The sequence below is a fragment of the Sciurus vulgaris genome (genome assembly GCF_902686455.1).
Source record: "Sciurus vulgaris genome assembly, chromosome: 8".
Lineage (NCBI taxonomy): Eukaryota > Metazoa > Chordata > Mammalia > Rodentia > Sciuridae > Sciurus > Sciurus vulgaris.
Window position 1 is genome coordinate 16,665,400 of NC_136468.1, and position 14,917 is coordinate 16,680,316.

The following is a 14,917-nucleotide window of genomic DNA, read 5'->3' on the forward strand; positions in this document are numbered from 1 at the left end:
CTAAGGCTCTGACGATGGGAGAAGGAAAAAAATTGACCGTATACACGGACAGCCGTTATGCCTTTGCAACTGCCCATATTCATGGGGCTATTTATAGAGAAAGGGGAATGCTAACGGCAGAAGGGAAATCTATTAAAAACAAGGAAGAAATTGTGTCCCTGATAGACGCCCTTTGGTTACCCAAGAAATTGGCTATCGTACACTGCCCTGGGCATCAAAAACCAACTGATCCAGTATCTAGGGGCAATTGTTTAGCAGATAAGATGGCACGAGAGATAGCCCTTCAGAGAGACTTGATTATGGTTGCTCAACTCCCAGACTCTGGCCCACGAACCCTTCCAAAAGACCCAACCTACACAGAAGAGGACTTATCATGGATTCGCCAGCAGCCAAAAGCCCAATACTTAGACGGATGGTGGAAAGACTCTGAAAGCCGGATAATACTTCCAGAACTGTTGGGACAGAAAGTGTTGTGCAGGCTCCATCAGACCACCCACCTGGGGACAAGAAAATTACAGAACTTGATGCAGCAAGCAGGAATTAGAATTAAAGGTGTGCAGAATAAGATAGAACAGATTGTCAAAAGTTGCAGGGTTTGTAAGTTAACAAATGCAGGATATAGTAAGTGGGAATCAGGAAATAGATTAAGGGGAGATAGGCCGGGGGCATATTGGGAAGTTGATTTCACTGAAGTAAAACCTGGAAAATATGGGTATAAATATCTATTAGTCTTTGTAGATACTTTTTCAGGATGGGTCGAAGCCTTTCCCACCAAGCGAGAAACAGCGCAAATAGTGGCTAAAAAGATTTTAGAAGACCTCCTGCCAAGGTATGGATTTCCTGTAATGATAGGGTCGGACAATGGGCCAGCGTTTACTTCCCAGGTAAGTCAGGGGCTGGCTACAGTACTTGGGGCAAATTGGAAACTACATTGTGCTTATCGACCCCAAAGCTCAGGACAGGTAGAGAGAATGAACAGAACTTTAAAAGAGACCTTAACTAAATTAACCATGGAGACTGGCGGTAACTGGGTAGCTCTCCTTCCCTATGCCCTGTATCGGGTGCGTAATTCTCCCTACAAGATGGGACTCACCCCTTATGAAATCATGTTTGGGACCCCACCTCCAATACTCCCTGATCTGACTGAGCGGCTCCTAAAAGAAGAAAATGTAGATGATTTTGAACTTTTATTTTCCCTCCAGGCCCTGCAGAGGGCCCACAGAGAAGTTTGGCCAAAGCTCAGAGGCCTGTACGAGTCAGGCCCGCCTCCTGTTCCTCACAACTTCCACCCAGGGGACTGGGTCCTAGTGAAGCGACACCGACAGAGTAACCTGGAGCCTCGGTGGAAGGGCCCCTACATGGTCATTCTGACTACACCCACCTCTCTCAAAGTCGACGGCATCGCCTCCTGGATTCATCACACCCACGTTAAGCCGACTGAACCCCTTGCTGACATTGTGCTTCCTGCCCTAGACGACTCAACGTGGAGAGTGGACAGGTCCAAAAATAACCCACTAAAGATCAAGCTTTGCCGCCACCGACTGTGATTATGTTCTTACTTTTGCTTTGTTATTTTGCCCTGGCCACAACCGTGGCTGTGGCTCCAGTTTTTGGAGCCACCAACCTCAGCCCACATCAGCCTTATGAAATCACCTGGGAAGTAACTAACCCGGCGGCAAGAGTTCCCAGCCTGACTGTGACTGAATACCACCCTTTATGGACATGGTGGCCTGACCTGCAAGTAGACCTTTGCACTTTAGCAAATGGGGCTTTTTCTGTGGGAACAGGCACTATTAGCGTTAATGAAGAATTACACCTAAGTAAACGGGCCCTTTCAGATACAGTAAGTGGGAGAACAAGGAGATTTAACTGTGTTTATACTCGGGGGAGGGAGGAACTCCAGCATCTCCCCTTCTATGTGTGTCCTGGTTATTCTCACCAGAAAGAATGTGGAGGGGAAGAATCGTATTTCTGTGCTAAATGGGGATGTGAAACCACAGGGCAGGCTTATTGGATAAAAGCCTCTCGTGATCTAATTGAAGTCAAGAGAGGTGAAAAAGCCTCATGTAGCAGTAATTGTAACCCCCTGTTAATTACCTTCACTGATAAGGGGAGGCGGGACAAACAATGGACAAGAACCCGGTCATGGGGGTTACGCCTCTATGCTGAGGGACCTGATTTAGGGGTTGTGTTCACTGTTCGGATGATTATAAAGCCATTCACCCAGTCATTAGGGCATAACCAAATTTTACGCCCCCCAGCCCGAAGAATTCCAGTCATCCCCCCTACCCGAGGTCCAAAAATTATTAAATCAGTTACCTCACGACCAGCCACCCGCTCCTTAAGTGCCCCCTACTTAAGGATCACACAACCCCACAAACAGTTGATTGTAAATCCAATTCAAACAGAAGTCCATCCCCTTCTGAGTCTTTTGTCTTGGTCCTTCATGGTGCTCAATGCCACCCACCCAAATATGACCCGGTCCTGCTGGCTCTGCTATGACACTGTTCCCCCGTATTATGAGGGAGTAGCAGTACAAGCGCATGTTACTATCTCCACCAGCCTCCAGGACTGTCGTTGGCGATCCAAACAGTCCCTAACCCTAGAGCAAGTGTCCGGGCAAGGGCTCTGTTTAGGAAAAGTGCCCCATGCCAGCCGATCCCTCTGTCACTCGACTTGGGGAATCCAACCTCAGGCAGAAAACTCTTTTATAATACCCCACAATGATACCTGGTGGGCTTGCTCCTCTGGACTCACCCCCTGTGTCCACTGGAGTGTGTTAAAACGGTCAAAGGATTACTGTGTTCTAGTCAGATTGGTTCCGCGGCTAATTTACCATGAGCACCAGAGTTTTATGACTATGATTGAACAAGGATGGGGCCCGAAACAGAGCCCCATTCGACAAAAACGGGAGCCTATTACTTCTCTAACTCTCAGTCTGCTGCTCGGAGCTAGCCTGGGAGGATTAGGAACTGGAGTAGCATCCTTAGTCACTCAGAGCCAACACTATTCTAATCTAAGAGCAGCAATAGATGCGGACATAGAGCGTTTAGAAGATTCAATCTCTCATTTAGAGCAATCTTTAACTTCCCTAGCCGAAGTGGTCTTACAGAATAGAAGAGGTTTAGACTTAATATTTTTACAACAAGGAGGCTTATGTGTTGCCCTAGGGGAAGAATGTTGTTTTTATATAAATCACTCTGGGACAATCAAGGATAATATGGCAAAAGTCAGAGAAGGACTCACAAACAGAAAGAAAGAACGAGAAGCTCGTCAGAACTGGTTTGAATCTTGGTTCAATTTTTCCCCTTGGTTAACTACTCTAGTGTCTGCTATAGTGGGACCCCTAATATTGTTGCTACTAGCTGTAACTATAGGACCTTGTATAATCAATAGGTTAATTGCTTTTGTTAAACATAGAATAAATACGGTACAACTAATGGTGCTGAGGGCCCAATATCAGCCCGGGAAGCAGTAAGGGTTAAAACTAGAGAGACCCAAGATTGGCTCTCTAAATGTTCTTGGAAAGGGGGGAATGTAAAGATAGAAAGAGCCCGCACCTGTGTAAACAAAAGCCTCTTCCCTAATTGCCCTCAAACCCCTCATAAAAGCTGCAAAGAATCTTCACCTCTTATCCGTAAAGGCCAGGCAGCTGACCTTGCTGGTGCCAAGGCAATCTTAAAAGATAATGATAACACTCCTCTCGGAGACTCAGAACTTAAAATAACATCATATATATAATTTTATGTCAGCCAATTAAAAAGAACACTGTAAAACTTTTCGCCTTTCATTATAAATAGGCCTGTTGAACAAAGGCTCGGGGCCTCTTAGCATCACCGGGTTACCGTGTGAGCAGAGGACCAGGCTCGAGCTTGCCAATAAATGACTCTTTGTTGCTTGCATTGATCGTGGTCTCTGGTGGTCTTTGTGGGGTCTCGAGCCGCTGGGCATAACACCACATTACTTCTTCTAGTGATCCACTGGCAAAAAATGCCCCCTTGGTCTTGTGACTCTGTGCTCTGCTGGCCTAGAGGTTTTAGTTGCAGAGAGGAGAATGCTTCTACTGGGGAACACGGCAATGATTCCATTGAACTAGGGGTTAAGGCTGACGCAAAACCAACTTGGGCTCCTCACGGGAGTCAACAGGCCAAGGAGGCAGAGGTGGTGTTGACTGAGACTACGATTCTACAGCGGGGAAAAAAGAAGACAGGTCTGGAATATAGGACGCCACTCAGGCACCTTTCAAGCTCGCCATGCCCTGAGAGTAAAGCTGATGGGAAACCGTGAGGGCCCCAGGCAGGCATGACCTCTATGGGCGCACACTTCAGGAATACACGTAAGAACAAGGAGCGGCAGAGGTGTTTCTTGAAGACAAGGGATGGAATACCAAGCAGACACTAGAAGAGAATACTGTGATGGTCATGAATATTTACTCCTTGTTAAGAATAAATTTGCATAATATACATATTAAGCAAGGGTCTTGCTTTCTTTCCTCCCCTATTCGCTGGTCATGTGGCATTTTTATCTCAGTATTTAGCTATCTTTAATTTTACATTATGGGGTTTAAGTTACAGAATGTCAGAAGAGTAAACACCACTCAAGGCGTCCGCGTCCTCCTTCAGGAAAGGATCAGCGCACTTTTAGTTGACCCTGGTGCTGGGGGGTTGAACCCAGGGCCTCAGGCATGCTCAGTGCGCACTCTACCGCCCAGCCGCACCCGGCTCCCTGCTACTGTTTTTATTCAGACATCAACTGCGGTTTAACTAGACGTGTTTGGGTGCCGAGTTGCACTTGTGAAGACGAATTTTATGTGTTAACTTGACTGAGCTAAGGGATGTCCAGATAGCTGGAAAGTGTTATTTTGGGATGTGTCTGTGGGGGTGTTTCTGGAAGAGATTAGCATTTGCATCAGTAGACTGAGGAGACTCGAGGCCTCTCCAAAGCGGGAGGAAATCATCCAGTCCACAAAGAGGTGGAGGAAGAGGCATTTGCTTCCTGTCGCAGCTGAGACTCTTCTCCTGCCTGTGGGCATCAGACAGATCTCCTGGGCTCAGGTTTGCAGACAGCAGGTCCTGGGACAGCCTTCCTCGGCCTGTGAACCAATTCCCATGACAAGCTCTTAAGAAAGTGTGTGTATGTGCTGTTGGTCCTGTTTCTCTGGAGAACCCTAATTAATACTTTGGCCATCTGAATATCCTCTTCTGTAAAATGTTTCTGTGCCTTTGGCCCATTTTCTGGTTGGATTGTTTGATTTTCTTTTACTGATGAAGTCTGAGAACTCCACAGATTCTAGTTGAGTTCTTTATCAGACAATGACTTGCAAATATTTCCTTCCAGTCTTTAGCTTATTTTCATCCTCTTAATGAGTTTTTTCATCCTCTAAACAGCCAAAGGAATTTATCTCTCTGTTTATATGTAATGTTAACATATAAGCATATATTTACATAAAGATAAATAGATACTTGTGTAAATATACATAAGTATAAACATATATATTTATATAAATATAAATTTCTTTTTTTGCACTGCTGGAGACCAAACCCAGGCCCTCTCACTTGCAGGGCCAGAGCTTTGCCACTGAGCCACGCCCCAGCCCTTGAGCCACGCCCCAGCCCTTGAGCCACGCCCCAGCCCTTCATCAGTGTGCTGTTTTCTTGGATTATATTTAGGTGTCTTGTGTCTAAGAACACCTTCCCAGTCCTCTGTTCCAAAATGTTCAACTCTATTTCTTCAAAAAGTTACACAGTTTCACATTTAAAATTGATTTATCATCTGTTTTGAATTAACTTTCAGTTGGTGCCTCCCCTGGCCTGCAGAGTTCCCAGAGGGGAGAGGCTGCCCAACCCTGGGATTCCTTTTGCACTTCTCAGCTCTCATCTTGCTGATCTGCTTTGTGAATCCTGAGTTCAGTCTTGGGGACTCTGTCCAGTTAAATCTGGACTTGTGAGCAAATCTGCCCTGACGGGATTAGTGAGCATGGCCAAGCTCTGCCTCTCAAGAAACCCAAGCTCCGCTCCTCTCCTTCTCCTTCTCCTCCTCTTCTTCCTCCTCCTCCTCCTCCTCCTCCTCCTCCTTCTTTTTTTCTTTTTGGTACTGGGGATTGAATCCAGGGGCACTTTACCACTGAGCCACATCCCCAGCCCTTTTTAATTAATTAATTTATTTTTGAGGCAGGGTCTCCTTAGGGCCCCGCCAAATTTTTAGAATAGTCTTGAACTTGCAATCCCCCTGCTTCAGCCTCCAGAGTTGTTGGAAGTGCAGGTGTCGGATACTGTGACAGGCCAGACTGTTTCTTTCTTACAGGGTCTAGGAGTAGACCACCTGCTCCCTCAGAGACCCCAGTCTCCACTGTGCCAGGGTTAAAATGGCCACAATTTCCCAGCTGTCTCCAGCCGGCTCCTCCCTGGTGCCTCCCATACTGAAGTTAGATTTTTCAGTGTTCTCAAAAGCAGTGGTGCCAAGAATCATGCACAAAACTCACCCAAGGGGTTTATTAAAAATGAAAATCTCAGACAACCCAGGCGATTTGAACCCTGATGGGATATTTGATATTAAGGAATTATTGCTGAATTTTAGGAGTGACTATGATGTGTGTGTGTGTGTGTGTGTGTGTGTGTGTGTGTGTGTGTTTGTGCGTGTGTGTGTGAGATCTATGAAAAAAATCCTTCTCTTTTAGAGACATATGCTGACGTATTTTGAAAGAAATATATGAGGTATGGAATTTGCTTCAAAATAATGGGGAAGGGTGGGGGGAAGTGGCAGGTGTGGATGACCCAAACTTCCACAGCCATGGGAACCGTGTGTCCAGGGGGATATTCTCTGTACTCTTGCAGATGTTGACATTTTTTCCACCATAAAAAGTGAAAAAAAAAAAAAAAAATCACCCCTTTAGTTTGGGGTATATTTAGTAGGCACCCCAGGTGGGTGCACACAGGGGATCTCTATACACCCTCTGGGAAGCCGCTCTGGAAAGTTCATTCATGTCAGTGCAGTGTCTGGAGCAGAGTAGCCTCTGAGCCCAGAGGAAGTGCGTCTGAGGGGCTCACTTTGATGGCCCTCCCCTTCTCTGCCAGAGAAATGGGAAACGCCGTAGTCCTCCGTAAGGAAAGGGTGAATGTCACGTGCCGTCCTGTCTCTCTACCTGGGCCTTGTCGGAAACTGAATTTCAGACGTTGGGCATTTGTAAGTATTCATCTGTTTTTCTGCCTTTGGAAGTACATAGAATGTTTTGGAGAACAGTTCATAGGAAGATGGCTAATGGTCGTGTCTACAATGTTCCTTTCTTTCTGTGATGCTGGGGGTCAGCCCGGGGCCTTCTCACTCCCGGCAAGCACTCTGCCAGCGAGCCACGCCCCAGCCCTCGACCTGACAATGTCAAGGAGTGTTCTGGTTTGCTTAGTAAATACACTAGGCTGCTGTCTATGGGGCTCCTTCTAAGACTCCTAGAAACTTTGTCCCTAACCCTCAATCCGCCGAAGGCAAGTTATCCTCATTGGAAAGCAGTGTCCTGCTTCCTGGTGGGGACTCAAAGTCACTGCAGAGGGCACAGTGGGGGCGGGGTTAAGCAGGGCGGCCGGTGGGGCAGGTTTGTCCTCGCCCTCAGCAGTGTTGATACAGTACAACCGCCTGAGGAGCGGCAGCCAGGAGGGGCGCTGCGGGGAGGCAGGGAGGCTCCGCTCCCACATGGGCCCTGGGCCACTGGGGAGCCACACCCGGCTGAGGAGGCCTGAGGCCGGCTGCTGCTTCTGGGGGCTCCCTTCCCTGAGCACCGGGTGGACCTCTCTCCCCTGAAACTTGGGTAAGAAGGGCCTCTCTGTGCTTTTGCTCTGCATGAAGCTGAGATCTCATGTCTCTTTTCTGTGAACAGATTGCCTTAGTTATCCCAAAGGACAGCAAACAGACTTTTGGCTCATCTCGGTGTCAGAGGGGACAACACAGAGCCCGACTGTGCACTCTGGAGGGAGGGGATGATGTTTATTCTTGATTCCATAAATGGAGAAGTGGTTTTGGAGCAGCTGCTTGGTGGTCAATATTGAGCTAGATGGTGCTAGAGTGGAAAACATGGAGTAGGTCCAACCTCATGATTGTTCAGGAGTGGGGGTACAGAAATTCGTTAAACAAGTAATTGCAAGTGACTGCTACTCTGGCAATAAAGAGGAGGCAGCTTGGGTCACTGGGGGTCAGATGGTGGTCAGGGAAGGCTGTGGGAGGAAGAGCATACTTAAGTTAGACTGGAGGAATGGCAGGTTTGTGTGGGATATGGGGATGAAGGATGAAGAGGAAGAAATTGAGGTTCCAAGACCAGGGGAAAGTGTGAGCAAAGGCCCTGGGGTAGGTGAGAGCTCAGAAATGAATGCAGGTGTCTGGGGAACAGTGTGGAGATAAGTGAAGCTGGAGAAGACAGAGGCCAGATCCATAGCCTTTTCCTGGCCAGCTCTGGCGTTAGTCTTTATCCTGACAGACGCTGGGACAATAGATAGGCCAGGTATCTGGCAAGCTGTGAAGTGGAACCTGCTCTGGGGGCATGGCAGTGCTTCAGAAGGTGACTTGGAGGAAAACCATTTACAGTGGCAGGGCTGGGCCTCTAGAGAGTGTTTGGAGGGAAGGAGCTTTGCCCCTCCCTGCTCCCACCCCTTGCTCTCAGGGACACTTTCATTTAGTCCTTGGAGGGACTCTTTAGCTTCCCTCCCAGCTGGGGCCATGTCCTTCCTGGGTGTCTGTTCCACAAACCCTAAAATGTGGATAGTCCCTTTGTCACTGAGACTTCAGTGATCTGTGTGTGGAGGGGCAATGCTCTAGAATCACATGCTGTCACACCCCACAGTTTGGAATGCATCTGCCTGAGCCCCTGGGCACCTCTGACCACCCCAGGATGCAGCCGCCCTGCTGTGGGTTTATGCCAAGTTCAGGTGGACGGCAAGGGCTTCAGGGGCCCGGCCTGGCTTGCTCCCCTGCTTCACAGGAAGCTGTGGACTTGCATCTGTGACACGTAGTGTGTCTGATCACATGGGTTGCTTTGCCCTTAGCCAAAATGCTTGGGACCAAAAGTGTTTTGGACTTCAGATATTTCAGTATTTGCGTATACCAAATGAGATATTTTGGGGCTGGGACCCAAGCCTATATGCAAAATTCATCTGCTTCATAAATACCTTATACACACAGGCTGGAAGAAATCTGGAACAGTATTTTTGGAGCACCTGGTTGTGAGGGTGACCTGTGTCATGAGGTCAGCTGTGGACTTGTCTGCTGTGGCATCATGTCAGGGCTCACAAAGTTTCAGATTTTGGAGCAGTTTGGCTTTTGGACTTTTGAATTAGGGATGCTCCACCCGTGTTCACATCTCCATGACTGTGACTGGCCCCCCAGAAGTGTGTCTTAATCTCTTTTTAAGCCAGAGGTGGCAATGTACTTGTGACTGGATAGTGGAACTGTGACTCACAGGTAGGCCCAAGAAACTCACAGGGCTTCAGGTGAGCATCCTTCCATACGCAGGGCACAGACGTATTTAATTCCTATTGACTGCATAGGGTTCTGTTGTATTTCATCATCCCCTATAGATGGGCATCTAGCATAGATCCATTTATTTTAATTCTCATTTATAATGTTTATTTATCTGTTTTTCTATGTATGTTCAGGTTTGTCTGGATAATTAGCAATGGAGATCTTGGGTCTCAAGCATGAATAATATAAAATTCAATGGACAGTGACAAGGTGCTCTGCAAGAAAGCTATAAAGAACTTACACCTTAATGTATGAAAGGCTCTGCTTTCTCACATCACAACTTGGGTCTTTAATCATCTACATGTGATTACGTGTGTGTTACTGGAAATTGAACCCAGGGCCTTGTGCAAGCTAGGCAAGTGTTCTACACTGAGCAGCACACCCAGCCCTTGTTTATTTGTTCTGCAGTGCTGGGGATTGACCCAGGACCCTGTGCCTGCTAGGCAAGCACTACCAATGAGCTACATCTCCAGCCCCACCCTACCCTTTAATCATATTTAAAAATCTTTGGCTCATTTGATAGAGGGTGAAAAGTTCTATCTTGTTTTTTGTTTATAGTCTTTAAGTCAGGAATGATTCTAGTTGAATTTTAATGTTAACTAAAAAAAAAAATATCAACCTCAGATCTCACATATTCATTCCCTTAGATCTTGCTCTTTGTTTCCTGCAGACAGAGACCGGGCCAAGATGGCGTCTGTGTTTCGAAGTGAGGAGATGTGTTTGTCACAGCTGTTTCTCCAGGTCGAGGCTGCGTACTGCTGCGTGGCTGAGCTCGGAGAGCTGGGATTGGTTCAGTTCAAGGATGTAGGTATTGCATTCTTTGGAGATAAGAGGAAGGTGGGAGTGAAGCAGATAAGTCTTTCACAATACCTCTCTAGGGAGCAAAATGGGTTCTGCAGGGAGAGGAACCTGGAATAGATGGAATTCTAGAGGATCTGCGACGACAGGCCAAGTCATTCAGGAACATGTTCTTCCTCCATGCCTGTCTCCTCCGTAGAAATATTCTGGAGCTCTAATGCAATCAGCGACTCACTGATGTGGACACCATTCTATTTCATTGCCTGTGTAGCATCCTCAAACATGCCTCTGCAAGGGGCATGCAGATTAACAAACCTTTAATAAAGACAGAAACCATTTTTTTTTGGACTAGTCAGTTTAGGGACAAAATATTCTGGAGTCCACAGTTATGTGTAATACCCAGGACTGAGTTCCGGAGTGATACTTTAAAGATAGAATGTCTTGAGTGACACTGGGTGTCATTTCCCAGGGGCACTTTATGTCCTCACTAAGCTCTTTTTGGCGTTGCATGTAGAGAATTAGTCTTCCTTATTTGCTCACCAAGGTCAATGTCAAAGCTTAGCTCCTACAGGGAAGGATCATGCATTGGATTTTGCTTTCCTACTTGCTAGCACAGGACCTGACTGGAGGCAGGTCCTCAGAAACACTTACTGGGCTAAGCCAAGGGTCACCACCCGAGGGTTGAATTTTTATTGATGATTATGAAATTTACATTGACTTGTGCAGTTTTCAAGGTCCATTCATATTCATAGCCCTGTTGAGGATTTCCAGGCTTTTTTGGAGAACAAATTCAACTAAAAACAAGGAAATCTTGGATGTGGGAGGACTTTGTTTCTCTTAGGAATGGGAGGGCCAGAGCGAGTGCCATGAGGGTTTGTGAGAACACCAAGGGTTGGTTTTCCCGTGAGTCACCTGTGTTGTGCGTGGAAACACCTGCTCCCATAACTCCAGCAACATTCTCCAGCTTTAAGAAGACAATGCGATAACAAAGGAATCTTTTATAGCTGTGTGGCTTAATGTGTGCCTGGTGTCCCCCTGCCCCCCACCTAGTTAAATGTGAACGTGAACAGCTTCCAAAGGAAATTCGTGAATGAAGTCCGAAGGTGTGAGTCATTGGAAAGAATCCTCCGTAAGCCACTTTTCTTACTGTCTAAATGGGGACTGGTAAGGAGGGAAATAGTTTGCACAACTTAATTAACAAATGTGTCTCTTTGAGGTGATGGTGGAGGCAGGGGATGCAGGAGGTTGGAGGGTGGACCCTGGTGCTGGGGCAGGCCCTAGGGCAGCTCAGGCAACTGAGCTGACCAGAGGACACCTGACCCCATGGCTTAATATGGGATCCATGGTCACCTTCTACTCTTTTGGATTGTCATCCCTCAGGTTTTCTAGAAGATGAGATGCAAAATGAGATTACAGTCCAATTGCCAGAGAAGTACCCGGAGACTCCTCTCCCACGGGAAATGATTACCCTGGAGGTAGGTTCTGCACTCTGCATTTGCCCCCAGGATAGGACAGTCACAAAACCTGTCTTTTGGGGAACTTTGAATGCACTCATGGGTCTTTTACCTGGTTATAGACGGTGAGGAAGCAGATTTCAGGGCGACTACCCCAGGAAAATTGCAAGGCGCGAATTCGGGGGTCACTCTTACTGATCCCGGGAAGAGCTGTTCTCCCTTCTCGACACAATCTCGGGAAGCTCACCTCACCATGAGGGGTGATCTGCTCTGTGGGCACAGATTCTTACAGGCAGCACAGTCTAGTCTAGGTGGTGCCCCGAGCAGGCTGAATGTAGGCTAGTGGCGTGTCTGCGAGTCGTCTGCCTGCTGCAGAGCAGCTGGCCAACTGGCTCTTTTGCATCAGAACCTTCTTTCTCCTCCTCCTCCTTCTGTTTTGTCAGTGCTGAGTCTTGAATCCAGGGCCCCACACATGCTGGACGAGTGCTCTACCCCTGAGCTGCACTCCAGCCTGGGAGAAAGGTTTGAACCAATCCAAACAGGACCCCCCCCATCGCCTCCCATGTCAGCGGCTCTCAGCTCTGCACTTCCCTCAGCCCCCAGGCCTGTTCTTGTGACTGGGAGGCATCCCTCTGGTTTAGGCACTGACCCTGATTTCTAAGCCATGGCAGAAGCCTTCTAGGCTGCCTGGTTTTCTTTTTATTTTTTCTTTCCTTTTTGGTACCAGGAATTGAACCGGGGGTGCTTAACCACTGAGCCCTTTTTATATTTAGGGCACATCCCCAGCCCTTTTTATATTTAGAGATAGGGTTTGCTGAGTTGCTTAGGGCCTCACTAAGTTTCTGAGGCTGGCTTTGAACTTGTGATCCTCCTCCCTCAGCCTCCCAGGCCACTGGAATGACAGGTGTGCACCACTGTGGTTTTCTTAACTGTTCCGCTCTCCTCTGCCCATTCACCAGATTCTGTCCCAGAAGTGGCTTATCTCATCACTTCCCTGCTCAAGAACATGCTATGACTCCCTCTCACCTGTATCAGTCCTAGGCACCTCTGACCACCAAAGCCTGGCCTCCTGACCCTGTCCTAACCTCAGCAGTCCTCCATCCTCCCTGAGCTTCTCCCTTGGTTCTCTGCTCATCTCACACCCAATTCTCAACTCCAAGCTGTTGATCATGCTGTGCCTCAGGCCCAGGGTCCCCTTCCCCTGCACCACCAGCCCCTCTTCCAGACTCAGCGTGACCCCCTCCTGTTCTTTAAAGCCTTCTCCAGCTTTGCCAAAGCATGGAAACTCCATTCTCTTAGAACTTCTGTTGGGCTTCTAATCAATATGGCATGTTCATAATCTTCTAATTCAGTGGTTCTCAAATTTCTTGGTCTCAGGCATCTTTATCCTCAACTCTTATTGAGGATTCCAATATTAATTAAATAATTAATGAAGATCATAGTTACTGATGTTTACTGTATTAGGACCTAAAATAGAAAACAAGTAAAATATGTATTCATTCATCTAAAAACAATCTTATTATATGTTAACATATTTTAAATGAAAAAAATAACTATTTCCCAAGACAAAAGCGGTTAGTAGGAAGAATGGCAGTGTTTACAGGTTTCTTCAATTCTTGGCTTAATGACAAGACCTGGCGTCTTAGATCTGTTGTGATGGCTGTTTTACTTGATGTGTGTGTAGATGGTCCCGCCTCACACAGACGCGCAGCTGGAAAAGCCAGGGATGTTCTAGACACCTTTTCACAGTGTGGCTGCCCTTCTCTGCTGTTGTGTTGAAGCTTGACCAGCATAGGCACTTTCTTGATCTTGATAAACAGGTAGTAGATATTTTCATTTCCAAATTGAGGTGGTTATGTTTTAGGTAGGAGCTTGAAAGAGAAATCCATCCAACTGAATTTAGGATGACCTGATTGGTCTAGTTCTCTTTTCTGTAAAAACTTCTCCAACCATGCCGAGGCATGCAGATTTAAGTTTCGCCATTTAGACTTTAAAGTGTTCCATTTTGTCTGATATTAACATGCTTTTTGGGGTGGGGTGGGGAAGAGGGGAGCTAACATTTACATGGATAGCATTTTTTATTGTTTATTGCTGTCTCTTTGGTAAGGGTTTCCCTTGGATGGATTTTTAAAAATCTGAAATGATAATGTCTTTTTTAGGAGGTGACCTTAATCCGTTTCCATTTATTGTGATTACCATCCGCTTCCTGGCATTGGGCTTAAAACCCTTGGCTTAAAAAAGCTGTGGATTCAGTTACATTTAACCTTTCAAGACATGTTCCCAGTAAATTTTTCCCAGGGACCTTTCAAGACTCATGCTTCATAACACTTTCTCATAAAATGCGCTGCTACTTCACTTCCCATCCCTCTCTGGACCAGCTGACTCTGTCTTTGTCCCAGAGCTTTACTATACTATGTTTAGTATGCATTCAGTGGTGATCATTTTACTAAATTCTGAATTGATCTACTAGGATATTTATAAAATAAGTGTAAGGTGTTAAGAATTATGATCCAGCAGTCACTGACTGCCCATCACCCTGCATAAGATGAAAGAAGTCCAGAGTGATGCTCAGAAAGACTTCTGTGAGCCCTGCCTTCCTTTCTTCCTCTTGAAATAATCATTACACTGAATTTTGCAGTTGATTTTCCTTGCTCTTCATAGTATTTTTTTTTTTTTTCATGCTGGGGATCAAATGCAGGACCTTGTGTGTACTAGGCAAGCAGTTTACCATGGAGCTATGTCCCCAGCCCTTTTCATAGTTTTATCAAATATTTAGTCTTCTAAATAACTTAATAACATATAACCTAGTATTGCACATTTAAAATTTCCACTCAAGTGGAACCACGTTGTTTATTCTTCTGTGACTTGCTATTTTCTTTCATCATTTCAAGACTCCGTAGTGTTTCTTGTTTTTGAAATTAACTCATCTTCACTGCTATAAAGTATTTTTATTGAATATAACACACTTTATGCCATTGTATTGTTGATGGACATTTGGATAAATGGTCTTTCATATCTTTATATTATTTGTTAAATCTCAGAATTGCATTCATAAACTGTATCAGGTATTGAGTTGATCTTACTGAGTTTTTTATTTCAATTGCTATATTTTTCATTTTCAAAACTTCTAACAGTTCTTTTTTTGTATCTACATGTTCTTTTAA

General features: G+C 46.1%; 1 protein-coding gene across 6 annotated transcripts in view; it reads left to right on the plus strand.

Annotated features, from left to right (window-relative positions):
- Positions 1 to 14,917, plus strand: part of ATP6V0A4 (ATPase H+ transporting V0 subunit a4) — an 81,945-nt gene that overhangs the window by 19,655 nt on the left and 47,373 nt on the right. For 5 of the 6 annotated variants that reach the window (XM_079150107.1, XM_079150103.1, XM_079150102.1 and 2 more), the window contains 3 exons: positions 10,172 to 10,305; positions 11,350 to 11,428; positions 11,680 to 11,774. In XM_079150107.1, coding sequence (XP_079006233.1) covers positions 10,172 to 10,305; positions 11,350 to 11,428; positions 11,680 to 11,774 — 308 coding nt within the window. Of the gene's footprint in view, positions 1 to 7,637; positions 7,799 to 10,171; positions 10,306 to 11,349; positions 11,429 to 11,679; positions 11,775 to 14,917 lie in introns of those variants that run through there. The other variant, XM_079150106.1, reaches the window with a different exon arrangement.